Source organism: Numenius arquata, chromosome 1, assembly GCF_964106895.1.
Source record: "Numenius arquata chromosome 1, bNumArq3.hap1.1, whole genome shotgun sequence".
In the NCBI taxonomy this organism is placed as follows: Eukaryota; Metazoa; Chordata; class Aves; order Charadriiformes; family Scolopacidae; genus Numenius; species Numenius arquata.
Window position 1 is genome coordinate 129868683 of NC_133576.1, and position 26771 is coordinate 129895453.

Consider the following 26771-nt stretch of genomic DNA (forward strand, 5'->3'; position numbering starts at 1 on the left):
TGGGGGTGTTGGTCGACTGTCAGCTGAACATGAGCCAGCAGTGTGCCCAGGTGGCCAAGAAGGCCAACGGCATCCTGGCCTGTATCAGGAATAGTGTGGTGAGTAGGACTCGGGAGGTGATGGTCCCGCTGTACTCGGCACTGGTGAGGCCCCACCTCGAGTACTGTGACCAGTTTGGGCCCCTTACCACAAAAAAGACATTGAGGTGCTGGAGTGGGTCCAGAGAAGGGCAATGAAGCTGGTGAGGGGTCTGGAGAACAAGTCTTATGAGGAGAGGCTGGGGGAGCTGGGATTGTTCAGCCAGGAGAAAAGGAGGCTGAGGGGAGACCTTATGGCTCTCTACAACTACCTGGAAGGAGGGTGTAGAGAGGTGGGGGTCAGTCTCTTCTCCCAAGTCACAGGCAACAGGACAAGAGGAAATGGCCTCAGGTTGCACCAGAGGAGGTTCAGACTGGATATTAGGAAAAATTTTTATACGGAAAGGGTTATCAAGCGTTGGAATGGGCTGCCCAGGGAGGTGGTTGAGGCACCATCCCTGGAGGTATTTAAAAGACGGGTTGCCATAGTGCTTAGTGACATGGTTTAGTGATGGTTTTTGTCAGTGTTCAGTTAATGGTTGGACTCAATGATCTTAAAGGTCCCTTCCAACGTAAATGGTTGTATGATTCTATGAAAAATACCATAGACGAGCAAATGCAGTTCCCTGCAGTAGCCTTCGCCCTAAGGCACGTGTTCCTGAACGTGTCCTATGGCCAGCTATTGCCTAACCCTGTTCGGAACGGGACGGACGCCCAGTGACGCCGGGAGGATCAGCGGTGCCTCTGCTGTGGGTAGTGCCTAGAATCAAGTTGGCCCGACTGAAAATGAGCTGTGCTTTGGTACGGGGAACCGCTTCCTTCAGCCAGAGAGATCTGAAATGATGCATCTGGAGCAGTAATTGCTCGGTCTGTGTCATCTCCCAGCTGTTTCTCTTCTCCCGGGCACCAAACCCTTTTTGTCCTATTTTTATTTTACCCTGGGTGGGGGATGGCTGTGACGGAGCCCTGATTGCCTTTCTTGGAGAGGAGGTGTTCAGCTTGAATAAAATCTGTGCCTGGGGAAGTGAATAAAATTGTGTGTGTAAATATGTGCGTTCCGCAGGGTGCTTGGCGTCTGGAGTGTCTAGAGTAGAAGCAAACTTCCCCCTAATCTCTTCCACAGATTCCTCTTCCTCGTCTTCCTCTTCCATAGATTCCTGACCAAGGTTTTCCTGCCCCTGTTCGTTCTGTGATCTTTTTGGGTGGCCCTGACAAAGTCCCTGTCACTTTCCCATCATAGCAGGTTTCTTTCCGTCTGTCCCAGCGGCAGCGCTTCTTTATCAGTTTATAAAATTACAATTTTATAATTTGGAAACACATCCCTGAAACTGTTCAGAGTCCTGATGTGATTTTTTTTTTTTTTTCTCCCCCTTTTTTTTTTCTGCAAGGGTTGAGCCAGTGACACGTAAGAGCAATTAAGTGGCTGATGACAACTAAATAGGTAGGAGGCCGGTTGGGTTAGATAATATTGCAGATTACTTCTCTAATGAGATGTTCCATTTCTGCTGCTTTTTCTTACGCTCTCCCCTTGTCTCTTGTCAGCTGCAAATTCTGCAGGTCACAATAATGATCTTTACAGAGCCAAATGTTTATTAATATGAACCTATAGCTTAGTGCTAATAGGAGACGCTCTGTAATTCACTTCCCTGAAATGTGCAATTTTATTGAGCGCTAATTGAGAGGAAAATAGCGCGACACGTTCTGAATTGTTCCTTACGCAGAAGCTACGATTGATTTCACAGTTCGACTCAAAAAAATAAAAAAAGAAGAGAATATATTTTTCTCTAGTAAACAATGACGTTGGATTCTGACATCTTTCTACCAAATTCCCTTTCACTCGTATTCGGATGTGAGAATGCGCAGTTGGAAAGACGGCACGAAGCCTCTGTGGACAGAAACTGTCAAAAATCACTGGGAAATAATCGGGAAGTAAATTAATGGCGGTTGCCCAAATGTCAGCTCCCGTGAAGTTCTCAGCCGAAGGTGTAACGGTGTCTCTGGTTTTTTAACTGTATTACTCCAACTGTCAGTCGCCTTCAAAAATGTTTTAGAAATAGGGTTTCGAATCTTTTCCCAGCACACAGTAGCTTGTGGGCAAAACTGAATGATTTATTACAAGCATTTTACCAGAAAACTCATGCTGAGATCCTTCTTCAGCAGTGTCCGATGGTAGGCTTTCCGAGAGTGCTCGTTATCGGGTGAAGTCATTAAAAACCTGCCATTGCCTTCTGAGAAATCAAGTTATAGAAGCAATTTTTTAAAACCAATTTTTCAAAGCATAAATCAAGACAGAGCCACAGAATCACAGAATGAAATGGGGTTGGAAGGGACCTCTGGAGATCATCTAGTCCAACCCCCTGCCAAAGCAGGTCCACCTAGAGCAGGTTGCGCAGGAATGTGTCCAGGCAGGTTTTGAATGTCTCCAGAGAAGGAGACTCCACCACCTCTCTGGGCAGCCTGTTCCAGTGCTCTGCCACCCTCAAAGTAAAGAAGTTCCTCCTCATGTTTAGGTGGAACTTCCTATGTTCAAGTTTGTGCCCATTTCCTCTTGTCCTGTCCCTGGGCACCACTGAAAAAAGACCGGCCCCATCCTCTTGACACCCACCCTTTAAGTATTTATAAGCATTGATCAGATCCCCCCTCAGCCTTCTCTTCTCCAGACTAAAAAGACCCAAGTCCCTCAGCCTCTCCTCCTAAGGGAGATGCTCCAGGCCCCTAATCATCTATGTAGCCCTCTGCCCCTGCTGTACCTGTCAAATACTTAAAGATCAAGGTTTGAATGGAGTGTTATAAATGTCCTTGAAGTGCTGAGAAAATAAAGGGATGGTGTCGAGCGTTCTCGCGATGGCTAAATAAATGCCCGTCTCTGTTATAAATGTCCCTGGCCCCACAGAACCACGGGTGAGAAGCAGCGGCGCTGCCCGTGCTCTGAAGGAAGAACTACACCTATTTTCAGGACTCGGAGAAACTGGCTCTCGGTCTTCTGTTTCAATCCATCCACAAGAAAATGTTTCCTTATTCACAGCCTGATGTTCAGAAAACAGCAGTTTTAAATACGTGCGGCAGAGAAACCGCACCGTTCTTTTTTCAGACTATTTATGTTCAGTGCCCGGGGGGGCGTCTCCCGGCTTTAACCACAACAAGTCTTGTCACGGTGCTGGGGAGACCTTATAGCGGCCTTCCAGTACCTGAAGGGGACTCGGGAGAGATGGGGAGGGACTCTTCATCAGGGAGTGGAGCGATAGGACGAAGGGTAATGGTTTTAAACTGAAAGCTGGGGGATTTAGATTAGATATTGGGAAGAAATTCTTTCCTGTGAGGGTGGTGAGACACTGGAACAGGTTGCCCAGAGAAGTTGTGGATGCCCCATCCCTGGAAGTGTTCAAGGCCAGGCTGGATGGGGCTTTGAGCAACCTGGTCTGGTGGGAGATGTCCCTGCCCATGGCAGGGGGATTGGAACTCGATGATCTTTAAGGTCCCTTCCAACCCGAACCATTCTATGATTCTAAATAATCCCTACGTCTGTCACAGAAGCGCAGTGAGGGGGTGGCTTAGGGCTGTTCTTTGCAGGCGGACGTGTTCTCACAAGGTTCCTGGGCACACTCGCTCCTGCTCAGTCTGTTCCGAAGCCCGTAGTGGTTTGGGTCAGAGCAGATCAGAGGAACAAGCCCATCGGTGTGTTGGTTTAGGCAGGGCGGCAGGAGCGCAGTGTGTCACTGTCTGGGGACGTTGCTCAATCCACTAGTGAAAATTTAGGTGCAGCACGTTAAATTACAGCCTATTTATGGCTTTGAGGGTGTCTCTGTGATTAAATAGTAACTTGGACACAGTGAACTTTGAGATCTGAACCCTACGGTGAGGGAAAAAGAACACACGGTTCCCACATTGGTTTGGCCAATTCACGCGAGCTCTGCTATGGACAACCTTTAACCAGGTGTTTTCCCAGTAGACTGATGTGTCTGAGGAGAAAACAAACTTCCCTGGCACAAGGCAGATGGTGTAAAATCTAGTGGATAGCTCTTTGCATAGAAAGAAATTTAAAAAAAAGCTGGAAAAAAAGTGACCTTATCGCTCTCTTACAACTACCTGAAAGGAGGGTGTAGCGACGTGGGGGTTGGTCTCTTCTCCCAAGCCACAGGCAACAGGACTAGAGGAAACGGCCTCAAGTTGCACCAGAGGAGGTTTAGATTAGATATGAAGAAAAATTTCTTCACCAAAAGGGTTGTCAAGCATTGGACCAGGCTGCCCAGGGAAGTGGTTGAGTCACCATCCCTGGAGGTATTTAGAAGATGAGTAGATGTGGTGCTTAGAGACATGGCTTAGTGATGGCTTTTCTCAGTGTTAGGTTGATGGACTCGATGATCTGAAAGGTCCCTTCCAGCCTAGACAGTTCTATGATTCTCTGAAAGTGAATGCTCTAACTGGCTGCTGCAGGCTGTAAAGCCAGGCAGGAACATAATCCCACTGTCTGTATGATGCAGGGTAAGGACCTTCCCCCGCTGCCCTTTGCCTCCTTCCAGCCGGCTGGTCTCTGGGAGAGACACGGGCAGGAAGCAGCAGGAGGGACTGGAGTCCAGCACGTACATGAGCTGGCCGTGTAAATAAAACTGCTGACTGCCCTGACATACCGTGGGTGTCCAGTCACCCGGGGCTCATCTCATTAGACAGTCTCTGATGATGACTACAGGAGAGATGGGGAGGGACTCTTTATCGGGGAGTGGAGCGATAGGACGAGAGGTAACAGTTTTCAACTGGAAGAGGGGACATTTAGATGAAATATCAGGAAGAAATTCTTTACTGTGAGGGTGGTGAGACACTGGAACAGGTTGCCCAGGGAAGTTATGGATGCCCCATCCCTGGAAGTGTTCAAGACCAGGCTGGATGGGGCTTTGAGCAACCTGCTCTAGTGGAGGTGTCCCTGCCCATGGCAGGGGGGTTGGAACTCGATGATCTTTAAGGTCCCTTCCAACCTGAACCTTTCTATGACTCTATGACTTCTCATCCCCACTGGTGGTCCTTAGTCTGGTTTTGAATCATTAAGTGGTGGCGGGCTTGATTCTGATGCTATTGGATCACTGCTAAATGAGGAATTATCACCAGTTACACTACGATAAACCCAGAACAGTGAGACTGCAGGGTTGTCTCTGACCAGAGCAGAGACTTATTAGCCTTTGTCTGGGTAAGCTAAAGTCATTGTTTGAGTTAACACATTGGAAACGCAAGAAAGCCCTGCCTGGGATTTTTCATGTTTATCCATTTTTGTGTTCATTTGGCACTGGGTTTTGCTGCTGCTGTTTGCATTCCTCTGGGCATGGATCAGCGTACCCACCGTCCCACACCCTCCCACTCCTGCACTCCTAAATTTCCCATACAAAACAGAAGAGAGAAAGAAATGGTAGGAAGAAAACTGGCTAAACACCCAACTTCCACGGGAGCCACCTTTAAAGATTTCTCTCCAGTTACCGTCGTTTCACCGACATCCCCATCAGAGGAGGTTTGGGCAGTGATTGGTCAGCGATGGTCTGGCACCTCTTTTACCACCAACTATTTCAAAATTATATCTCGATGAAGTGTGTTGGCAGCTGCGTGTACGTGACCTCTGCTTGTCCTTCAGTGAGAAAAGCTGGCTGGTTGTGCTTTTTATTTAAAACAAGTCTTTCAACTGGGAGCCAAAAAAATGCTTTTTGGTAAAGCTTTGAAAAATCATAGAAGTCCAGCAGCTCACACAAATTTTCCATTGCCCGGTTATTCACAAAGTAGAAGAGAATTTTTTTGTATGTTTTGGATAATCCGTAGTTCCCGAACATCGCACCTTGTCCCGTCAAATGAACTTACGATTAGTAATTCTTTTTTTTTTTTTCTTCATTTTCATTGATGCTTTCAGACATTTATAGCCTTGGACCCTCCTGATTATTCCTTTTTTGACAATATACATACATCTCCAATCTCTGTTCATAAGGTGTATCATTCCTCAGTCTTTATTATTTCTGTGTCCATCATTCTTTAAGAAGTTTTCAAAATAACTTGAAACGTGGTACATGTTGTACGCACTATTTTTGGCATGATAACACCAGCAATATCTATTTTCCTTCAGAAACTCTCACCAGTTCAATCAAGTTTCTACCTTTTAGTACAGTTCAAGTGCTGAGACCCAGCAGCTCTGCCCGTACCCTGGCAGCGACGGGCTCTTGTTTAAATCGGGGATCATCAGATGAGGAACCTTTGCGGGTTTGGGCTGGCAGAGAGGAGGCTGACCTTCCAGGGAAGGATGTCTTACAAAACCACCACTTTGATCCATGCTGTCTCAGCACATTTGGGGCATAATTTTCTCGGAGCAGGAAATACCAGTAAACAAGGAGGCTGTTCAGATACAGGTACTTTGCAGTTTTCGGTGCTTTTCACAGGGAGTTTATTACATGGCATCACACAAAAGCCAGGCTGAAAGCCACTCTGTTATTTCATTAGCCAAAGTTAGGAGCTTGGCCAGATCTTCAAAAGCTTTAGAAAAAAACCTCATTAATTTTTTGATAATTTCATTCATTCGTTGTGTATCATCACCCAGATCTGTATCATGACAGGGATCCTCAGGCCTGGACTGGACTTAGACACAACATTTCTTTGAAGAACTGGTGCACACTGTCTTGTATGTTTAAATCTCACCGTGGCAGAAGAACCTGGCTAACTGGCTAATAGCCCGCTTTTTTTTTTTTCTCTTGCCTTCTGAAAGACAATATTTTGCTTTCTGCTTCTACAGATCTTTCCCAGCTTAAAATCTAGCTTCATTTCCAGAGGTTCCTCAATTTCTTCATTACTGCTTTTAAAACTCCCAGATGCATCTCCCCTTAAGCTGAGGATGGTATATTTTTAGTTTGTTCAGATGTCCTTCCATCATCTTCTCATTCAGTGCTCGTCCCTCCAGCTGAGTCTAGTAATTTTCCTGAATTTTCCTGTAAAAGGTTCTTTGATTTCCTCATTTTCATTACTCATTTTATTGCAAACCAAGCCAAACTGGTATTTAAAATCTCGGTATTTTGTGTAAGTGTGATGTAGTGTATTTTGTCTTAATGGCAATATAGCTTCCGAAAACAATTTACATTTTTGCTGTGGTCTTGAATATTAATGAGACTTCATTTACTCACAAACTGGAGCTGTTTTGACAGTCTGGTATTATTTTTATCCAGATTTTTCCAGGAAGTTGGCAGCAGTACATGCTGGAAAGCAGTTCTTCAGTATCTCTTTCACTGAAATTGGTGGTTCATCAACACTGTCTGTAATTTCTGTTTCCCTTGCACAGCAACAGAATTCAGTATGAATTGCAAATAAAAGGAATCTCAACATTATGCAGTTTTTTGGCACATGGAGTTGAATTACCTCTGCTCGGTTTTATAATGTTTTCATATGCTGTAGCAAAAAATAAAGAATTCAGGCCCTTACCTAAAACAAATTGTCTGAAGTTAAAGGTTTTTTTCCCTATTCCAATGTAGTTAAGCAATGAGCCAGCAGAGTATCTAAACATGGGTACCAAAACAGGTGCTTTCGAAGACCGAATTTAGAAGTTGTAAAGTATTAATGTAAAGGATGTAAAGCACCTGAGATCAGGCTCTGCCCCAGGTGAAGTCTATAGGTTTGGCAAAAGAGGCAACACGGGTGGCTTCAAAATCTGTGCTTTGTCTATTTATGTTCCCCTCACGGACCTGCAGGGCTTAAAGCGTAAGAAAGAGCGAACTCAAACTTCTCATTTCAGGAATCCCAAGGGCTATTTCTATAGCCAAGAATAACCAGAGCATAGATAAGCTCTTTATGCTGGGAGCTATGACATGGCTAAAGGCTCCTATTATTCTTGTTCTGTGCAATCTAGAGAATTTCTCTTGGCTGATTATATTTTCAAGGGAATAATTCCAGTTATTAGCCCTCCGTACATCACAGAATTGAAAGTATCTTACTTAATTCACAGTGCTGTTACAGAGTCTCTGCTGCACACTAGTTAACTATGAAAAAACCAACCTGTATATTTTAGAATATGTTTAGAGTACGATCTTTTCTAATATAGTCAATTTACAATATAACAAAATATGTAGGATAGCGATTACCTTACTGAAATCTTGGTGTTAAAAATACACGCGATTGGCAATGTGCCTGAACACATGAAGCAACCATTGCAGATTTCAGTTCTAAGAAACTCATGGGTGATTACTTGGTTTTATTTCCTTAATTGGGGGACTGGCTTTCCTGTACCCTGGCATATCTTTCTAGAGTGTTTTCAGAATGTCTTTGCAGTTCCTCAAGGTGCAAATTTAAACGTTCTTCAAGCTCTCTTGTATGTTTCTCCTCCTCTTGAAGGAACTTCTCTGTTGTTGCAAGGAAGGACATCTCAGGGGGATACTAAGCAATGAACAGAAAATCATAGTTAGTAAAAACCAGCAAGTACTGTGACATGTTTGCATTATCAAATTTTAGGTTTGAAAAACTTCTTAACCTATAGCAGCTGATAGTGCTGTAACACTTTATATCTCTCCAAGAGAACATGAATTTGAGCATACATTTTTAAAGGCATTCAGAAGCCTAAATGACATAATGTGAACATGATGTTTGAATACCTGTGATAGTCGCAACATTAGGATGTAGATTTGCCATTAAAAATTTAAATATCCCATTAGACAGAATTAAGCTGCTTCACAATCTCCAAAGTCTTTGGATCGGCAAAAGGTTATGTTCATCACTTGTATAATTTAGACCAGCACACAGGACAATAATGTGTTTTTTGGCATTACGGAATATAACTAGTTGAGTACTGCTGATTGCCTCCTGTAATTTTAGCTCTCTGCTTCTGTGATGTGATGCTTTCTGAGAAGAAGAAGAAAACCTATGCTCATTTCAGTACTATCAACTTCAAGCCCTGATATTCTGGAAAATATACTAAATTCTATTCTTTGCAAGTAGTTCACCGAAAAATCTTCTTTCCATTTAATGAGCATTTAATAGATTGAGACATAAACCATACCAAAATCGGGCCTAAAATGGTTGTCATGGGATGCAGAGTTGTATAAAGCAAAGGATATGAGTGAGTCTTTGCTGGAACAAGTTCTAAATTTTTAAGCAGCAATTTTTGTTCATTTCTTTTGCTAATACTTAAGATGCATTCACTGTCTTTATCAAAAGAAATATGAAATATTTTTTTTTTGCCTAAAGATATTATGCTTGTTTAAGTAAATTCAATGTTTATTTGTGTAGCTAAATACAATTTTATGACATGAATTTTTAACAGTCGATTGAGAAAAAAATTAGTATAGGAGCTGTAATACTGAAAAAAAGATAATTTTCTCTCTTTATATGACCATGTATTGAGAAAGATGATCGACATTTATTATCTTAATTAAAACATGTTAAATAGTTTTAATAACTGGTTATTAGTCTAGAATCTCTGATTTTGTTTTTCCTAGAATGTAAAAAGGAGAGTTCATCTATCAGCACATCAAATAGGAATGGATTTAAATATTCAAATGTTTTGTGGAAAAGGCCAATTCTATTACACCTGTAAATTTTTATTCTAGGCTCCATTGTATCAGAATGGGGTATTCCCCTTTCCACGGCAACTAGTGGCAGATTTGGTCTTTGCTTGCAGCCTTGTTTAAAACTGCCCTTTGGCAGCTTTTCAGCCCAAAAGATAGTAACTAGAGAAATGTTTTAAAGCACTATTCTATTCAAACTCTTTGCAGCAGACCTTGAGATGAAATTTAGAGAATTCCTATAGGAAACCCCTTTTCTTTTCAAAGTACAGCAAGTAAGCGATAGCTGGAAATAAATTCTGCATGTAATACCATCCTTCTAGAATGAGACAGACTTTCTAGGACAGGGCTCCTAACATGAAATTCACAGATAAAGCAGAATCTTCCTTTTCTCAGTCCCTCCAAATCAGTGTTTTAACAGGGCAGGGAAGAAAAAGTGATGTAATTGGCCATGTAGGAGTAAGGAACCCAAAGGTATTGGATCACTTTGTGGATCACAACACTCTTCTATCAATCACTGCACTAGCAGGGATGAGAAAGAATGTTAATCTTCCAAAGTTTGAGAAACTCTGGAGGGATAGAGATCTATGATCTCTGGAAAAGGGAGTTGATTACTTATGAGCAATATCAAGGTGTAGTGAAGATATGCAGGGGGAAAATTAGAAGGGCAAAAGCCCTAGCAGAACTTAACTTGGCTACCACAGTTAAAGATAACAAGAAGAGTTTTCTTCAGTATATCAATAAAAAAAGGAAGGCTAGGGAAAATGTAGGCCCACCGAAGAATGAGGTGGGTGCCTTGGTGGTGGAAGACACAGAGAAGGCGGAGTTGCTGAATGCCTTCTTTGCTTCGGTCTTCACTGCCAAAGCTGTCCCTCATGAATCCCAGCCCCTGGAGACAAGGGGGAAGGTCTGGAGAGAGGAAGACTTTTCCTCTCTTGGGGAGGACTGGGTTAGAGACCACTTGGCCAAACTAGACATACACAAATCCATGGGCCCTGATGGGATGCACCCACGAGTGCTGAGAGAACTGGCAGATGTTATTGCTGAGCCACTCTCCATCATTTTTGAGAGGTCTTGGAGAACAGGTGAAGTGCCTGAGGACTGGAGGAAGGCAAATATCACACCAGTCTACAAAAAGGGCAAGAAGGAGGACCCAGGGAACTACAGGCCAATTAGTCTCACCTCTGTCCCTGGGAAAATAATGGAGTGACTCCTTCTAGATGTCATCTCCAAACACATTGAAGATCAAGAAGTTATTGGAAGTGGTCAACATGGATTTGCCAAGGGTAAGTCATGCTTGACCACCCTGATAGCCTTCTATGACGTTATAACTGGATGGCTGGATGAGGGCAGAGCAGCAGATGTCATCTACCTTGACTTCAGCAAGGCTTTTGACACTCTCTCCCATAACATCCTCATTAGAAAATTAAGGAAGTATGGGCTAGATGAGAGGGCAGTGAGGTGGACTGAGAGCTGGCTGTGTGACAGAACTCAGAGGGTTGTAATTAATGGAGCAGGGTCAAGTTGGAGGCCTGTAACCAGCGGTGTCCCCCAGGGGTCAATACTCGGCCCAGTCCTGTTCAACATATTCACCAATGACCTGGATGAGGGGACAGAGTGTATCCTCAGCAAGTTCGCTGATGATACCAAACTGGGAGGGCTGGCCGACACTCCAGAGGGCTGTGCCACCATCCAGCATGACCTGAACAGGCTGGAGAGCCGGGCAAAGAACCTAATGAGGTTCAACAAGGGCAAATGTAGGGTCCTGCACCTGGGGAGGAAGAACCCCAGGCACCAATATAGGTTAGGGATGCATCTTCTGGAAAGCACTTCTGAGGAGAAGGATCTGGGAGTCCTGGTGGACAGCAAACTGTCCATGAGCCAGCAATGTGCCCTTGTTGCCAAGAGGGCCAATGGGATCCTGGGCTGCATAGGGAAGAGTGTGGCCGGTAGGTCGAGGGAGGTCATTCTCCCCCTCCACTCTGCACTGGTGAGGCCACAACTGGAATACTGCATCCAGTTCTGGGCTCCCCAGTTCAAGAGAGACAGGGAACTACTGGAAAGAGTCCAGCGAAGGGCAACAAAGATGATTAAGGGATTGGAGCATCTCCCTTATGAGGAAAGGCTGAGAGAGCTGGGATTCTTTAGCCTGGAGAAGAGAAGGCTGAGGGGAGAGAGACCTTATCTATGTTTACAAGTACCTAAAGGGTGCGTTAAAGGATGATGGAGCTGGACTCTTTTCAGTGGTTTCCAGTGACAGGATGAGGGGCAATGGGCACAAGCTGGAACATAGGAAGTTCCATTTAAATACGAGGCGAAACTTCTTTATGGTGAGGGTGAGAGAGCACGGGAACAGGCTGCCCAGGGAGGTTGTGGAGTCCCCTTCTCTGGAGATTTTCAAGACCCGCCTGGATGCAGTCCTGAGTGATGTGCTCTAGGCAATCCTGCTTCAGCAGGGGCGTTGGACTAGATGATCTCTAGAGGTCCCTTCCAACTCTGAGAATTCCGTGATTACATGATCGTTATCCTCATAAACACAGGCATGATTTTCCATCCACAAATCAGCAATTGTTTTCCAATGAATTATAGAATTGTTTGGGTTGGAAGGGACCTTAAAGATCATCTAGTTCCAACCCCTTGCCATGGGCAGGGACACCTCCCACTAGACCAGGTTGCTCAAAGCTCCATCCAACCTGGTCTTGCTGAAAAGTTGTTCCTGAGATTTTGAATGCCATGGTGACAGGCCCATTTATTCCTTCATGGGCCAGGTCACAAAAATAGCACAAAAAAATAGTTTGGATTCAGTGATGGAGTTGGCAGTAGTATTTTGAAGAATTTGAAGATGTCTTTTGTATTATGAAAAAGACATTGGATTTGCAGGCTTTACTTAAAGCATCACCATGTGTTTCACTTACTGAATACCAGCTCCGAAATCACTGATTCAATACTGAGTAAATAAAATACTTCCAGTGAGAAGCATAAGAAAGTGGCAAAATGTGAATCTGAAATATTAATTGAATAGGTGTCATCACCTAGAGAAAAGTCCTGTCAGGCTTTTCCATACAGACAGCAGATTGACATGAGTGCGAGTCTTTGGAAATGTTCTATCAAGTTATGAGAGATTCTCAGAGATTCATTATGACAACGTTTGCAATTGATGACTTCTTACCATTAGAAACATACTGGCCTCATGATCAAGCTATCTTCCTAAAATGCTAGTGTCCTTTGCTTCAGCTGGTACTTACTTTGATGTATTTTTTCTTGAAATACACTGTAAACTGCAAATGAGACATTTCTGAATTTCCTCAGAGTTGAGAGAAGAATGTTTATCGCTTAGAATAAGCAGATCATGGTTCCCTACAGCTCCTTACCCGAGGGTCAGGCATCAGTATCATTTTAGATAGGTCCCTAATGCACTGTTTTTTATGCACTTTGAGAGAAAGTCGTATCTAAACAGGTCTACAAGGCAACATTTCTTGTTAGCAACTAAGCTTTGCTTTCAAGCCTCTGGTCTGTTCTTTGTCTTTACTTTCAGTGCCTGAGGAAGAAAAAACATAAAGAAACTGCTTTAATCCATGTCTCAGATGAGATTCATGGTCCCTAGTTTTGAATTTGTTTTCCTCAGATAACACTTTTATGTCTTTTGGTTTTCTAAGTGGAGCTGGATAGAAATGGGTTCATTGGCAAGCAAACTTTTTTGAGTAGTTAGGCAACAAGAATTCTCCTTCTTAATTTCTACAGTGTCAGCTGATCCTGTATCTCTTCAGGGTAGACCAGTAATGAGAATCACCTTTTTGCCTCATCATTTGCTGGAAATGAAGGAGCACACCTGATAGAGATGCCTATTTCCACATATGAAATCTGTGCTAAATATGTCTTCTCCTTAAGCAAGAACTACCCAAAGTGCTTATGAATTAACTGGGTTGTTGGGGAGAAGCACTTCAGGAAGCTACGTCTGTTCTCTCTAGCAGAGAGCCTAATTAATTTGCCTAGAATTAATCTCTTTCTTGCCCCATGAGTTTTCCCAGCATTCTTGGATGCACCTTCAGCAGGGCAGCAAGAAAGCTTTAACACGTGGGAGATGCTAACATTTAGTGGTCAAATCATGAGTGTTCAAATCCCAGAGTGTTAAAGTCTTCTCATGTTTATCCCTTTCTGCTTTCCAGGAAAGGTCTTGTTAGACCAAGATTAGAAATTGGCCTGGCTAATTTTAGTCTCTCTGTCATTAAATCTGGGGGCTTTTGGGGAGATTTTCCTCTAACCTTACACTGCAATGCATCTCAGGCAGCAGGTACAGAGGCCTGTCTTCAACATGCTTCTGCTCATGTATGACAACCAAAATTGAGAAGCCTAGGAAATTGCCAAACCATGCAGGAAGGGTTTTTAGAGGGCCTAAGCTCCCAACCAGCTAGGAACTCACCTAAGAGTAAGGGGCGTGGACCACAGCATGCCTCAGGGTAGGCTCGAGACTCTCAAAATCATTCCTAATAATGTCCAGTGGTAGAATTCCCACAACTTTCCATTGCAATCTATTTATTAAGCAATTTCCCTTCCTTAGCTTTAGAAAGTTCCCTGATGCTTAATTTAAATCTTCCTTGCTACAGATGAAGTTTTTCTTGTCTTTCCAAGTCTTGAAAGCATGAACAGACAATGTCTGTCCATCACCTGGGGAGAAACCTGAGAAGGTATTTGTGACTACAAGTTAAAGATCCAGATGGGGAAGCACAACATACATAACTGCTTGCTCCAGCTGAAATGGAGAAGTTGTGTAGAAATGTACTATTCTGAAGGGGCAAATCATTATTGCCTGTTTATTTATTTATTTACTTTCTGTGGGAAAGATTAAACTTGAAGCTGGACATTGGGCTGTTCTACAGAATATTCTTCCCAGAGACTGGGAATGGATCAGGCAACTATTTTCTGAAGTTGTTCATTGCAGAAAGAGAGCACATCCCAAAGCACTGTTCAGAGATAAAGTATTTCCCCAGCTTTGGGGAGTCTTGAAACAAGAATTTTTGGGGTTATGGGACTTTCCAGTGAATCCCAGCTGAGCTTTCTAGTTTACTCAAAGGCAGGAGTGATTTCCTCTACACTTGTAGCCTCTAAGTAGGAATGTGAAAGGAACATTTACTAAGGTTGTCTGAAGACTCTCTACTGGCAGAAGAAATGTTAAGTCCTTGTCTAAAGCCCTAGAGACTATTTTCTCTCTTCCCTAAAGAACAACAGAGTTACTTTGGTATGTATCGGGACATCACCTGCAATTCCAATGTTTTCAACTAGTGCTACAAATATTCTTCAGAAAAATGGTCCCTTATAACATCTTCAGAAATTTTGAACTTAATGGAGATTCAACTTAGGTGAAACATATCAGTCCTGAAAACTCTGTCAAAGAACTCTGTCTTACAAGATATCGCATGTTTTTTCCTCTTTCTCCTTGATGGAATGGTTTTCCATTTGAACACGGAGCTCTAGAGCAACAGACTGTTGAATCATCTCTGCATTAAAGTTGTGGTACCCAATGTCAGTCCGAGTGATGATTTAATTTTAGCGATCTTCTGAACTTGTACCTGCTTCAGTGCCACTGATTTGGACTTCGACACTGTATGAGAAATATCCCTTGCTTAATAATTTCATTATGTACTTTGCCCACACACCAGCTGGAAAGTGTTTTCCTTATAATCTAGTCAACTGCCTTGGCATCAACCCTGTCCTGAATGCCAGCTGGGAAATAGTTTCCCTGCAGCTTGCAAGAGTGTCTCAGAATGGACATTTTCCTTGGGCTGGTTGGAAACAGAAGCTTTGTGGTCTGGTGTCTCTGTCTGACACTTCTGACAGAAAAGAGGAGGAGAACTGGTGTTTATCAGACTCTCCTGAAAAAGTCCAAACATTTCTTTTCACAATTAGCAGTTTAAAGAGGAAAACTCTCAAGTCATGAGAACTCCAAAGCCATCTACTTAACATTCCTGTGAAGCCTAAGAATAGAAAAATGTAAGTGAGGTCAAACACCCAGGACTATGTGGTTCTCGCTGTTCTCTGACTCCTGGGGCACAGCTGGTGAAGGTCATGGTCAGTGAAGGGCTGCACTGCAATCCCAGCTTCCCAGACATCAGCACTATGGCACTCCCTTATCAAGAGTGAGATTCTGGACTATGGAGACAGTCTTCCAGCTGCTGTGTTCCCAGCAGGAAAGGATGTGTGCCCATTTCTGAAGCAGACAGCAGAACTGGAGACCACCCCAAACTCCTTGAAGATGATTGTTGGTGTCACGATGCCTCTTCACTTCTACTTAAGGTGACGAATGGCAAGAAAATTCCCTATTGGTTCCCCCCAGTAAATGCTGAAGTCTTCCCTCTTCTTGCTCTACAGGCTCAGGCACACCCTTGCAGTTCAGGGTCTCCTGGGCACAAAGATGCATGGATCACAGCTGGATCACAGCTGGACAGAGGGATGGCTACAGTCCATTCCTCACTATTCTCTTAGTCCCATTATTTAATGATGGCATTGTTGCATGGTTTGAGGTCTGGAAAATAAGTGCTAAGTTTTCAAGTGTAGTGGAGGCCTAAGGAAGAATAGAAGATGCTAAGAAAGAGGGTAAAGCTCAAATTTAAAGGGAGATCTAAAGTCAAAGAAGTATGGAAAGTTTTTCCTAAGAAGTTGCCCGAGGCAAAGTGGGATTTATCCCACTTGTCGTGGAGGTTGGTAATCTCCAGCCTACAAAGACTGAAAGAAAGAATGCTGCACTATTACTCTTTCATTTCAAGAAAAATAAGGATTACAGCAGTTATCGTGTGTTCCTTTTCAAATACAATAGCTCACACGTAGAAAATAGTTGCTGCAATTCCTCTAATTTCACCCATCAAACGAATGCTGTAGAAACTTGATTTGTCTAAGAGCACTTAAGGTAGTAAGTTTGCAGGCATTATAGAAATACATTTAAAGCAGAGTGCCCTTACAGCAGGTAATATGAAGCGGAGTGCCCCAATATAGAAAGTAATGAGCTAAAATGTAGAAATCTCTCTCACAATCACATAATGGCAGGTAATTATCACCATCGTTATTAGAACAGAGGTATGGCCCAGTAGGGGATGTTTAATCTCCAGAAAAACTGCATTTATGTTAGGATAAGGCATTTCCATTTTTGCTGGGCTGGGACTATATAAATAATAATGACAACAGGTGTGATTTAATTTTTGGCTCCTCCAAGGCAGCAGTTGGTCCACAGATGGATCTTTGAGAATATATGTTATAAGGAAATAGTTACTTACTGATAATTTGATTTCTTCTGCACTGTAAGCAGAGCTCAAAAAGCTGCCTCTTCTGCCCTTTTCAGGAAACGGCCCACCAAAGCCCAAAGGATACCCCACTGGGGCTGACTGAGATTTATCATCTATTTTCTTCTCATGACCTCTGTGAAGTGTATAAGAAGGTAAAGTGCTATCACTTTTTGAAAGAGTGGTATTGCCTTGGCCATATAAAACAGGACGACAGTTTCTGTGGTAGCCACTGGCTGGGAACACAGCAGTCTGTTGACATTCAATTTCCCATGCTTCTTTCTTTTGAAAAGTTCTAAGAGAGAAAAAAAAAAACAAAGTATGAAAAACAGCTAAAACTCTAAGCTATCACAGCAAAGCCAAGGGTTTTTTTATCTTACTTGTTTGTGCAATTTTGATTACTTAACAATTTTTTTTAAAATACAATTTTATTAAATTTAAATTTTTAAAATACACGTTTTAAAAAATGGTACAGGAACATGCTTTTGTAACAATAAGTGAACTCTTCAAGCTTACAAAAGAATTTTAAAGTATTTTATTATGATGTTCCGTAGCTCTTGTATCCCACTTACTGTGATCACAATGAATGTGAAAGCATATATTTGTAGTTCTGTAAAGCAAAACCTATAATGGTTAACAGCAACTTAAAAAAAACACAGCTATTTTCTTCCCATTCAAAATATCTTCTTTTCCTGACAGTTAACTGAACAGTTCTGAAACCATATTGATAACAGCAGAGAATTTTGAAATTAGCTTGCCCAGATGTCTGCTGAATTAGACTAATTTTCCAATGCATCTTTACTTGTATTATATACTAAAACATGCAAAAAAATTAAATTATTTCAGATTTTATCCCATTTCTGTTACAATATTTCTGACTGAGGTAAAAATTCCCATTGTACTGAGGTCTGTGCTTATCACAAAATTGAAATTTTAGTCTTGGGAGGTAACTACTGCGCTTAACCATGATAGCTGTTTGAAAAGATCTTACCATTGCAAATATCCTAAAACACTTTACTAATTTGAAATGCAGCTATAAAAGAGCTTTTGAAGATCAAGTTCTCTGCCACTAAAATACAATTACCATAAATATCCAAGAGTATGTGCTGGTAAGATCCAAGGAAAACTGCTGTTTTTTTTTTTCTTTTAAATAAAAAAGAATTTGCCAAGCACAGGGAATGGACAGTGTTTTCTGCAGAAAGATCACACCATTATTTTCAAATCTTAATTTAAATATTTGGTGTTGGGAGAGTGTGGCTGTGCGGTCTTAATGCATCCTGCTTGTACATAAGCCCTGAAACATGAAACTGAGACTCCATAAATGGACTGTGCAGAACAACACAGAGAACTAATGAAGAACATATTTCTCTCTGATTATAAAAGAAGTAGTGATTAAGATACTCTTGAATGCTACAGGAAAGCAAATTATAAGCACGATGCTATAATATTATTATTACTATAATATTGTTATTATACATTCTAACATAAAACTCTCTGAGAATATTCACAAAACCTTCCAGTTTTCTAAATCACCTAAAATGTTTACATTTATGGGGGCAGAGTTTCCTCCTTTCTTTCATGCTTTCCTTTAAATAAATATACTCTGCTCTTTGGGCACAGCAGAATACCTTTTCTCCCCCCCATTTAAAGTCCATTCTATCTATTGTTTGGATGAAGGGCACAGTGAAAAAAACTGCCACAACTGAAGATAGATGGCATGAATAATAAAATCACAGATATTTTTTTTCATCTTGTGTTCTGACCTTTTTGGAAGTAATTTCCTCCATAAACCCACAGTAAAGTCTATGTGATCTGTTTTCTTTTTTTTTTTTTTCCCCAGAACTGCTTCTCTGTGCATTTACTAACAGTTATTACTGTTATGTTATAGCTTACTTCACTAAAACAAGAATTTTCAGACTTGGGTGCCTACAGTTATGGTGGCTTTTAGACAGTAAAAACAGATACACACACCCCCTCTCTCCCCAAAAGGACTGATTTTTTTAAAGGAACTCCAGTTCCTGCTGTAATCCATAGGATTGCTGGGGCTGTTTGCTATCTTGGAAAAACATGACACCTACATTTAGGTGCTTTGATATGGATCCTATGCCTTCACTTCAGACAGATTTCACAGCTGGGGTTTAAATTTCTGCCAGTTCAGTGCAAAATAATATTTAAGAACAGAGTTCTACTTTGAATACAAATGTAAAAGTAGGCAAATATCTGCAAATTTGTAAAAAACTGCCCATTTGTTAACACTGGCAACCCAAATACACAATAACTGCAGTTGAACTTAGGCTTTCAGTGTTTACTGTTCTAGGGTTTCAGGGTTTACTGTCATAGAGTATTTAATATACACACATACTTCAAAAAAATAATATCACTGTTGACATGATGACATCTGGGCCGAGAAATGAAAGTCCTCGCAAAGGGAATTTATATAGACAGGATCGATTTTTCCAGACTGATATGAAATCAGCCTCGTCCTATGCAATCAATGACTTCAGTGGCGCAAAACAACCTCCTTCCCCAGCTTGTGCTGGCTGACATGCCTAGTCCTGAGAAAGAAAACAACAGGTCTTCAATGAACAGAATGTCTTCAGAATTCCTGTTGCTTTTACCTTGCAAGCGTAACTTCCAGCTTGATTTTAAAAATAGTTAAAAAGTGTTTTCCTGATAAGATTTTTTTTTTTCATGCTTCCAGTTTTTCTATTGCAATAAGCGATGCAGTGGTGAGTATGAACAAGAGTGTGTGACCTCCAAAGGGTAATGAAAAACTCCTTAAAACAGATAACGCCACTGTCAGCACAGATCCTTTAAGAGATCCCCAGCCACCTGAAGAGGCATTCAGTCCTAGCCTTTACCCCTCGCTTTTGCCACATGATAAAAGTGCACTTTGGCTTGACCAGTTAACCTATTTTGTGAATATTTTTATGGTAAGTAAGTAGCCTTTCGTTTAGGAACTCACATGACTGTTTTAAATTTTGGAAGAAAGAGGCTAAATACATCAGCTTCATCAGAGAAAGCCCTTTTCAACCATGCCAAAATTAATAACAGCTGTATGTGGCCAAGGCCTAAATAAAGGATTGAAATCTTGAGGGTGGGGAAAGCTTCTGTAAATGGCAATTAGAAGTAAATTATCATATTTGAAAACAGCAACTAATTAAAGTGGTTACAGGTAGGATGTGGCCACAGTCTTTTTCAGCAAAAAGATGCCGCTCCTGCATATCTTACTTTGTAATATTTAGAAATTCACCGTATACTGCAAAAAAGAAGAAATCATGTCTCTTTCTAAATCGCCAATGCAATTTCCTGCAATTTCCTGTATTTTCTCTAGAGGTCTCCCATCTAACTAATGACTGTGCCCATGCTTAGGATTCTAGTACTTATTGTGAGACACGCCTGAAAAATATTATAGAATATACTTGGTTGAAGACATATTTTTTTGCATTGTGCAAACCTGTCCAGGTTTCTGAACGCAAATAGGAGAAACAAAAAGTACAGCTTCTGAAAATTGCTATTTAAAACACAAACACACATCCCTTGTACAAACACTATGTTTTCTATTTTTTTACAACGTAAAAAAAGTCTTTTTGCCCTTTCTCTGGTGCTATAATTACCATGGAAACAGAACTGAAAATTAAAACAGAAATAACATGGTTTATGCTCACAATAAAATAAAACATACCCCAGAGTTTAACTCAACCAACATCAACTGTCTGGTTTATCCGCATACATTTGGTGAGTGAAAATTAAATTTTAGTTTTCTGAGAAAATCTTGAGGTAGTTCCCTGTTTGGGAGCAGAGAACTGACAGCACAGAGAAGGCCCAGGCTTCAAAAGACTGCCTGGCTGATGTGTATATATAGGACACATGGAATTTGCACATTTTTTTGAAATCTGTGTATGTATTTATTTAGCTAAATAGCTTTTCATTTAGGAAATCAAATTTATGTTTTAGATCCTGAAAATCAGGCTCAATGTATCTGTTTGATCAGATTAATTAGAATCATAATTTAAATTGTGTTTGGTAGCGTGGGTGAGATTTGTGTGGTGAGGAAAGTTAGCTCTCCCAGGTTTCTCTCTCCCAGGTTTTTTGGTTTAACATTGGTCTTCAACAGCTGTGAAATCAAAGCCCTGCGTAGTTCTACTGTCTCTTACACTTAAATTCTCATGAATGAAATTTCACAGTTCCTCATGTACAGCAAGTATAATTCCTAAGAAAATGGGGGAAAACACGCTTACTTTTTCTCACTTTTGCAAGAGCAAAAATTGCGCTGACCAATTTTTGGTGAAATTATGAGACCTACAGGCGCAGAACAGTCTGTATCCTGGTTTCTAAATATTTGTTTCAGCAAAACCTTCAACATCATTTGAAACTCCATATCTCTGTGTGTGTGTGTATATATATAAAAATATGTATGTACAACATATAATATTTATATTTACATACACATGAATACTACCTTCAACCCTAAATATCATATCTAAAAGGAAATTTTAGGTGAGAATATAGCTACATACTATAGGACACCTTTCTATTTCACAGAACAAAAAAAATATCTTTAAGTTTTGCCAAAGACTGAATGTATGAGTTTGAAATCTTAACCTGTACAACTTTGGCTCCAATTATTTAAAGTTTACTTCACAGAACTGTTTTACATTAGCGCTATCATGTAAGTTCTTTATTAATTACAAATGATCAAAATATTTAGCTCCCCATTAATTTTTACTCTCCCATACTGTGAAATATTCTTTAGCAGGGAGTTTAATTTTCCTTTTATTACTGCAATGCCATGATTATAACATGTTTCAAGGTAATTCAGTGCTTCACTGAATACAGGGAATGAAGAAGGAAGTCATCACTACAATACATTCTCTAGGAGCCTGAATATTCTTAAGTCTCATTATTTTTCCCTAACAAGGAGTTTATTGTAGTAATGATTTATTCAGGGCATCCGAAATTACGTTTCTTTTAAAAATCAGGTCACCCAAGAACACCAAAACTAGACAAGGCATTAAAATACATTTAATGAAACTTCCAACAAATGAAATTGGCAGGACACAAAGCTTTTCAGCGGGAGTTGTAGTTCAAACTGCTTATTAAGATAACCTCCTGTGGAGAAGTTTACCTCTCATGTTGGTTTTTATGTCCTTTCCTTGTCTTGTTTTTATTTGGCAGTAAAAATACATTCTGTCCTGTTTTGCAAAAACTGGAACTAAGAATAACTTAAGCAGCACATAAAAAGTTTTTTAAGTTGTTCCATGTGACAAATATTAAAATAATGATCAAACATTTCTGGGACTTCATTTATTGCCAAATTCAGTTAGCCACCCAGAAAAATGTAGGAAATTCTTACAAATATACTAGCTAGGTCTGATATTTGTGTTGGTTGGAGTTCTGAATGAACAGAGACAGAAAAAAAAGCTTAACAGCTTGGCCTAGTTAAATGCTTCCAAAGAAATTACAGGTAGTTTCATATATGTGTACAATCTAAATATTACCTCTCTTCCTTTTCTTGCATCTTTGAATGGGTTTGGTAGCTGTGCTCTGTTTCTCCATACGTATCCATGTGACCCAGTATTGATGTTTCGGTGTCATTGTTTAGTTTAACAAGACTATTTTGTAATTTTACATTCTCATGTTCCAGTTTCTTAATGGAAGCTCTGAAATTTCCATGTTCTTTGTTAGATAAATCTATACTCTGTGAAAGCAGATAAAAATATCATTAAATAGTAATTTTTTTCCTCAATAAATGGATGTTAGTGTTTCTAACAAGCAAACACAAAACAATGTTCTACGCTAAAGAAAGACCTAGCCACCATATATAATCATGCAGCACTTAGAGTAAACCAAGAGAATTGCCTCCAGAAAAAACCCCACTAGATAAATGGGAAAGAAGGGATAGCAGCCTCTGTAACACAATAAAACAAATTAAAATTTCTCAACAAACATACATTCAAAATATTATTGTTGTAAATTCATTGCTTGCTTTGTAAAACTTATGACATAAAAGCAGCCATAACAGCTATAGCTGCAGACTGTATTGCTCCCTCCAGTAACAATTCCACCAAAAATAACAAGAAAAATTATATTAGTTCATTACTATACTACATACAGGGTATGTCTACAGGCACAATTTAATATCGTGCCTGTAAGAAGGCTTGTCTATTCCTTGCACTAACTGGTCTGATGTCATCTCTTCCTGTAAACCTTGCCTTGCTTACCTAGTTTTAAGGGAAATTTATGAACCAAGCTGGCACAGAAGTGCCAGAAAGTATAAGAAAATTTAATATTTTGTGCAAGGATAGGGAGAAGAGAGGAAGGAGTGTGCTATGTCACCCTGCCACTAATAGCTCTAGAATGAGCAGTACAGTTATAATGGCATGAACCCCAAAACTGAGCTGGCACAGCTACATTGCTTTTAAAATCTAAAGGGGTAACCCTGCCTGATGATGCCTTACACCACACTGACTTAGCCTGGCACTAGTTTGAGGGCTCTACTGTACTGTACAAACACATCCGTAAAAATCTCTTCAGCCCCTGCAATTTTAATATCCAAATACCTCCCAATCTTTAATGTTTAGATCCTCACAATACACTAGCCAAGCAGGAAATAATTATTAAATCCCCAAAGGCATTGACACGTGTAGTGACCTTGATATATCTAGTATCTGGATTTTACTGTTAAAATTTAACAAACAGGTGATATCTGCAAGGACTCTTGTCATACAGCTCTTCTCAAATTTCATGAAGAATATCACTGTAGAGCTAGATATGGATCCACACATCCATGGATGTTTCCACAATAATATATCATATCTACACATACTTATGGACGAGAGGCAATGGGCACAAGCTGGAACATAGGAGGTTCCACTCAAATATGAGAAAAAAACTTCTTTACAGTGAGGGTGACAGAGCACTGGAACAGGCTGCCCAGGGAGGTTGTGGAGTCCCCTTCTTTGGAGATTTTCAAGACCCGCCTGGATGCAGTCCTGAGTAACATGCTCTAACATGCTCTGGGCAATCCTGCTTCGGCAGGGAGGTGGACTAGATGATCTTTATGGTCCCTTCCAACTCTAAAAAATTCAGTGAAATTCAGTGAAATTCAGTATATCCATAATATTGTATATGTATATATAGGTAATACATCACTTGATAGACATACATGCAATTCTAAGGGTGTGGAAAATGTGACATTCTTTCATGCATTTGTCAGTCTACAGTAAGACAATTAACATGCTACAAATCCCCCGAAGATGTATTTACAGCAGTATTTACAAGTAACATCCCAGTATTTTTTCTAGTGATAGATACAATAACTGCAGATGTTCTGTAAGCACGGGACGTTTTGAAGCTTTTTGTGGAAAGCACCTTATATAATATTTATTATATCCATCTAAACTATAGTTCTACCTGATATTATGGCACACTTTTTATGAATTAAACTTTAAATATCTCCTGTTTGGAGAGAATTAAATACTAAACTCTGAAAATACACTGCGTGGGGACAAAATGTGTCATTTTTTTACACTGTTATGTAAATATCATATGAACAAAGGCGTAAAATAGTAAAAAAGGGACATATTTTTGTATCTGTGAGAATGATGACTGTTTAAAAATAAATATTTTCTGAAAGAAGTGGCATCACTTACAAAAAATAGGTGCCCAGAAACTGTTTAGTGTCTAGACAGTTACTAAAAAATTTAGCTTATTTCTACTTTACTACTATTAAGGTCAAAATTATTCTCAGCTATACCCACCTCCAAGCTGTGTGTGAACACCACTTGCTTTTGATTATGTCATACACCTTCTTTTTATTTATTTTTTTAATGCAAGCCAGAAATATCTAAATCTGCCATGATCTCAGTCTACATTTACAATAAATATAAGTAACTGTTCTGCATATTGCATAGATTAAAAAAAATTACCGTGCAACTTTTACACTCCTGGTTTTCCACCATCTCTTTTAGATGTGTGTTTTCAGATTTGATAACTCTGTACTGGAAATCCAACAACTAGGAAAAGATTAATTTCTTAGTTAAATACAAGAATATTACTGTTAACTGGAAATAACACTGAGTATAGATACATATAAGTTCAATTTTACAAGATATACATAAAAAATTATGAAACTAACTAATAATTTTTTTAAATACAGCAATACTAAAGCAGAAAGAAGACTCAAAACATCTATAAAAGCTATACAAATGTAATGCCTCTGATTTTATTTACCTTTTTGAAAGATGTAATCACTTAGGAAAATAAGGGAGGTCACATGCAGTTATGAGATACAAAGAGGGACAGATTTTGCAGGCCACTGAAACTGGACTCCTAGACATGAAGCCTAGCAATGACATCCCCTCTTTCAGTGACACAACAGGGAACATGGCCTGGCAAAGAGTGCCACAAAGTAGGAGGTGTCTCTCATTTTCCCAAACACTAACTTTCCTATTGTCAAAAGTAAAGTAGTACATTAATTACAATTAATTACATATGCAGTGACCCTCTCGGAAAACCCAGAGACACCCAGAAACTCTAAATAAGAAGGTTCTTTTGGTTTACAGAACTAAGTAATGAAGGTAACATATTTCTTTCTAAAACTGAAATTTGCCATTAAAACACTGGTATCTTACAGTTTTCAGCTTTAAAATTACCAGACTTTTCTACGTAGATTTGTAACGCTCTTCAAAAAGCATTAAAAGAACTTGAAAAATTAGGAAACATTCTAGTAAATGGTTCTAATGATAAAGTTTTCAAGATCTTTTGCATGTTGAAATGATAACTAAGTTTGATGGTCTGAAGGAACAGCAATTTTGATGTACAGTTGACATTTACTGATGTTTTCTTGTTCCAGTATCAATTTGGCTGCTTTAATAATACTTCACAGATATTACAGCACTGCTGATGGAAACTACAGCACGAAATGTAATGTCTTCTTTCACAGATAATGTATGTCATTATCAATAGTGTGGAGTAAAACAATCTAGGCTGGTTTTGCCTGCTTGCATACCTGTTGTTTTGCTAACAATTTGTCTTTTATCTCTAACTCCATTTTTAACTGTCTTTCCAGAAGACTAGCTTTCTCCATGATAGTTGCTATAGTGATCTCCTTCTGATGAAGCTCTTCTGTCAGGTCAGAGATTTCTGTCTTCATTCTTTCCTGCTCAGAGCGATGGGACTGCTCCTCTCGATAAAGATGGTTTCTTATCTGTAGCAAATATGTTTCAAAAAGAAAAAAGGTTGTGCAGTAAATATGACTGCATCGCTTACTACCTACTAGTGGCTTTTTTTGCTGTTGCTTCCAAGATACCAACTCTTCTAACCAAATCAGAGACTTCTGAGATTTTATAGTAAAATGTCTTCATGAGTCAGTGCACACGGCTTTGTGTTCACATCTTTTTTCAATCCTTCTCTTGTGTTTTCATTTGCCTATTTAGTATTAGAACAGTATTTGTCAATTTTAGAACATAATACAAGGCATTTAAATTAAGATTTAAAAAGAATGTAATAAAAATGATGTTAATTTTAAGAATTGGAATTTATGGCAAAGAATATCCAAGGAAATATCCATTCAATAAACCTAAGTATGATTTATTTATATTGCTCCTAAGTTAATTTCGGTTTAAAATAAGTTTAATGCGGCCTAAATTAACTTGGGAGCAATATAAATAAATCAACCTAGAGACTCTTTAATGAGAAACTATGTTAGAAATAAAGAATGTATATGGTAAATTACTTTATGAGGATCTTTCCTGCCATTATATATAAAATTTAAGGTCAAACTTTCTGCACTATCTCCTGTGCAGAGTTCTCCAAAGAATCAACACAAAGGTTGTTCTCATAATCTTCCTACCATAACCAACAATTTAGTACTGATAGATTTTTGTATTATGTAAGAAACAAAACTACAAAAG

The 26771-nt window shown here is 40.0% G+C and overlaps 1 protein-coding gene across 1 annotated transcript in view; it reads right to left on the reverse strand.

Moving 5' to 3' along the window:
- Positions 1-8285: 8285 nt before the first annotated feature.
- The window catches only part of DEUP1 (deuterosome assembly protein 1), a 44193-nt gene continuing 25707 nt past the window's right edge, over positions 8286-26771 (reverse strand). The window contains exons 9-13 of the mRNA XM_074150210.1: positions 25868-26065; positions 24786-24872; positions 22356-22555; positions 16849-17149; positions 8286-8459 (exon numbers count right to left, since the gene is read on the reverse strand). Coding sequence (XP_074006311.1) covers positions 8286-8459; positions 16849-17149; positions 22356-22555; positions 24786-24872; positions 25868-26065 — 960 coding nt within the window. The remainder of the gene's footprint in view (positions 8460-16848; positions 17150-22355; positions 22556-24785; positions 24873-25867; positions 26066-26771) is intronic.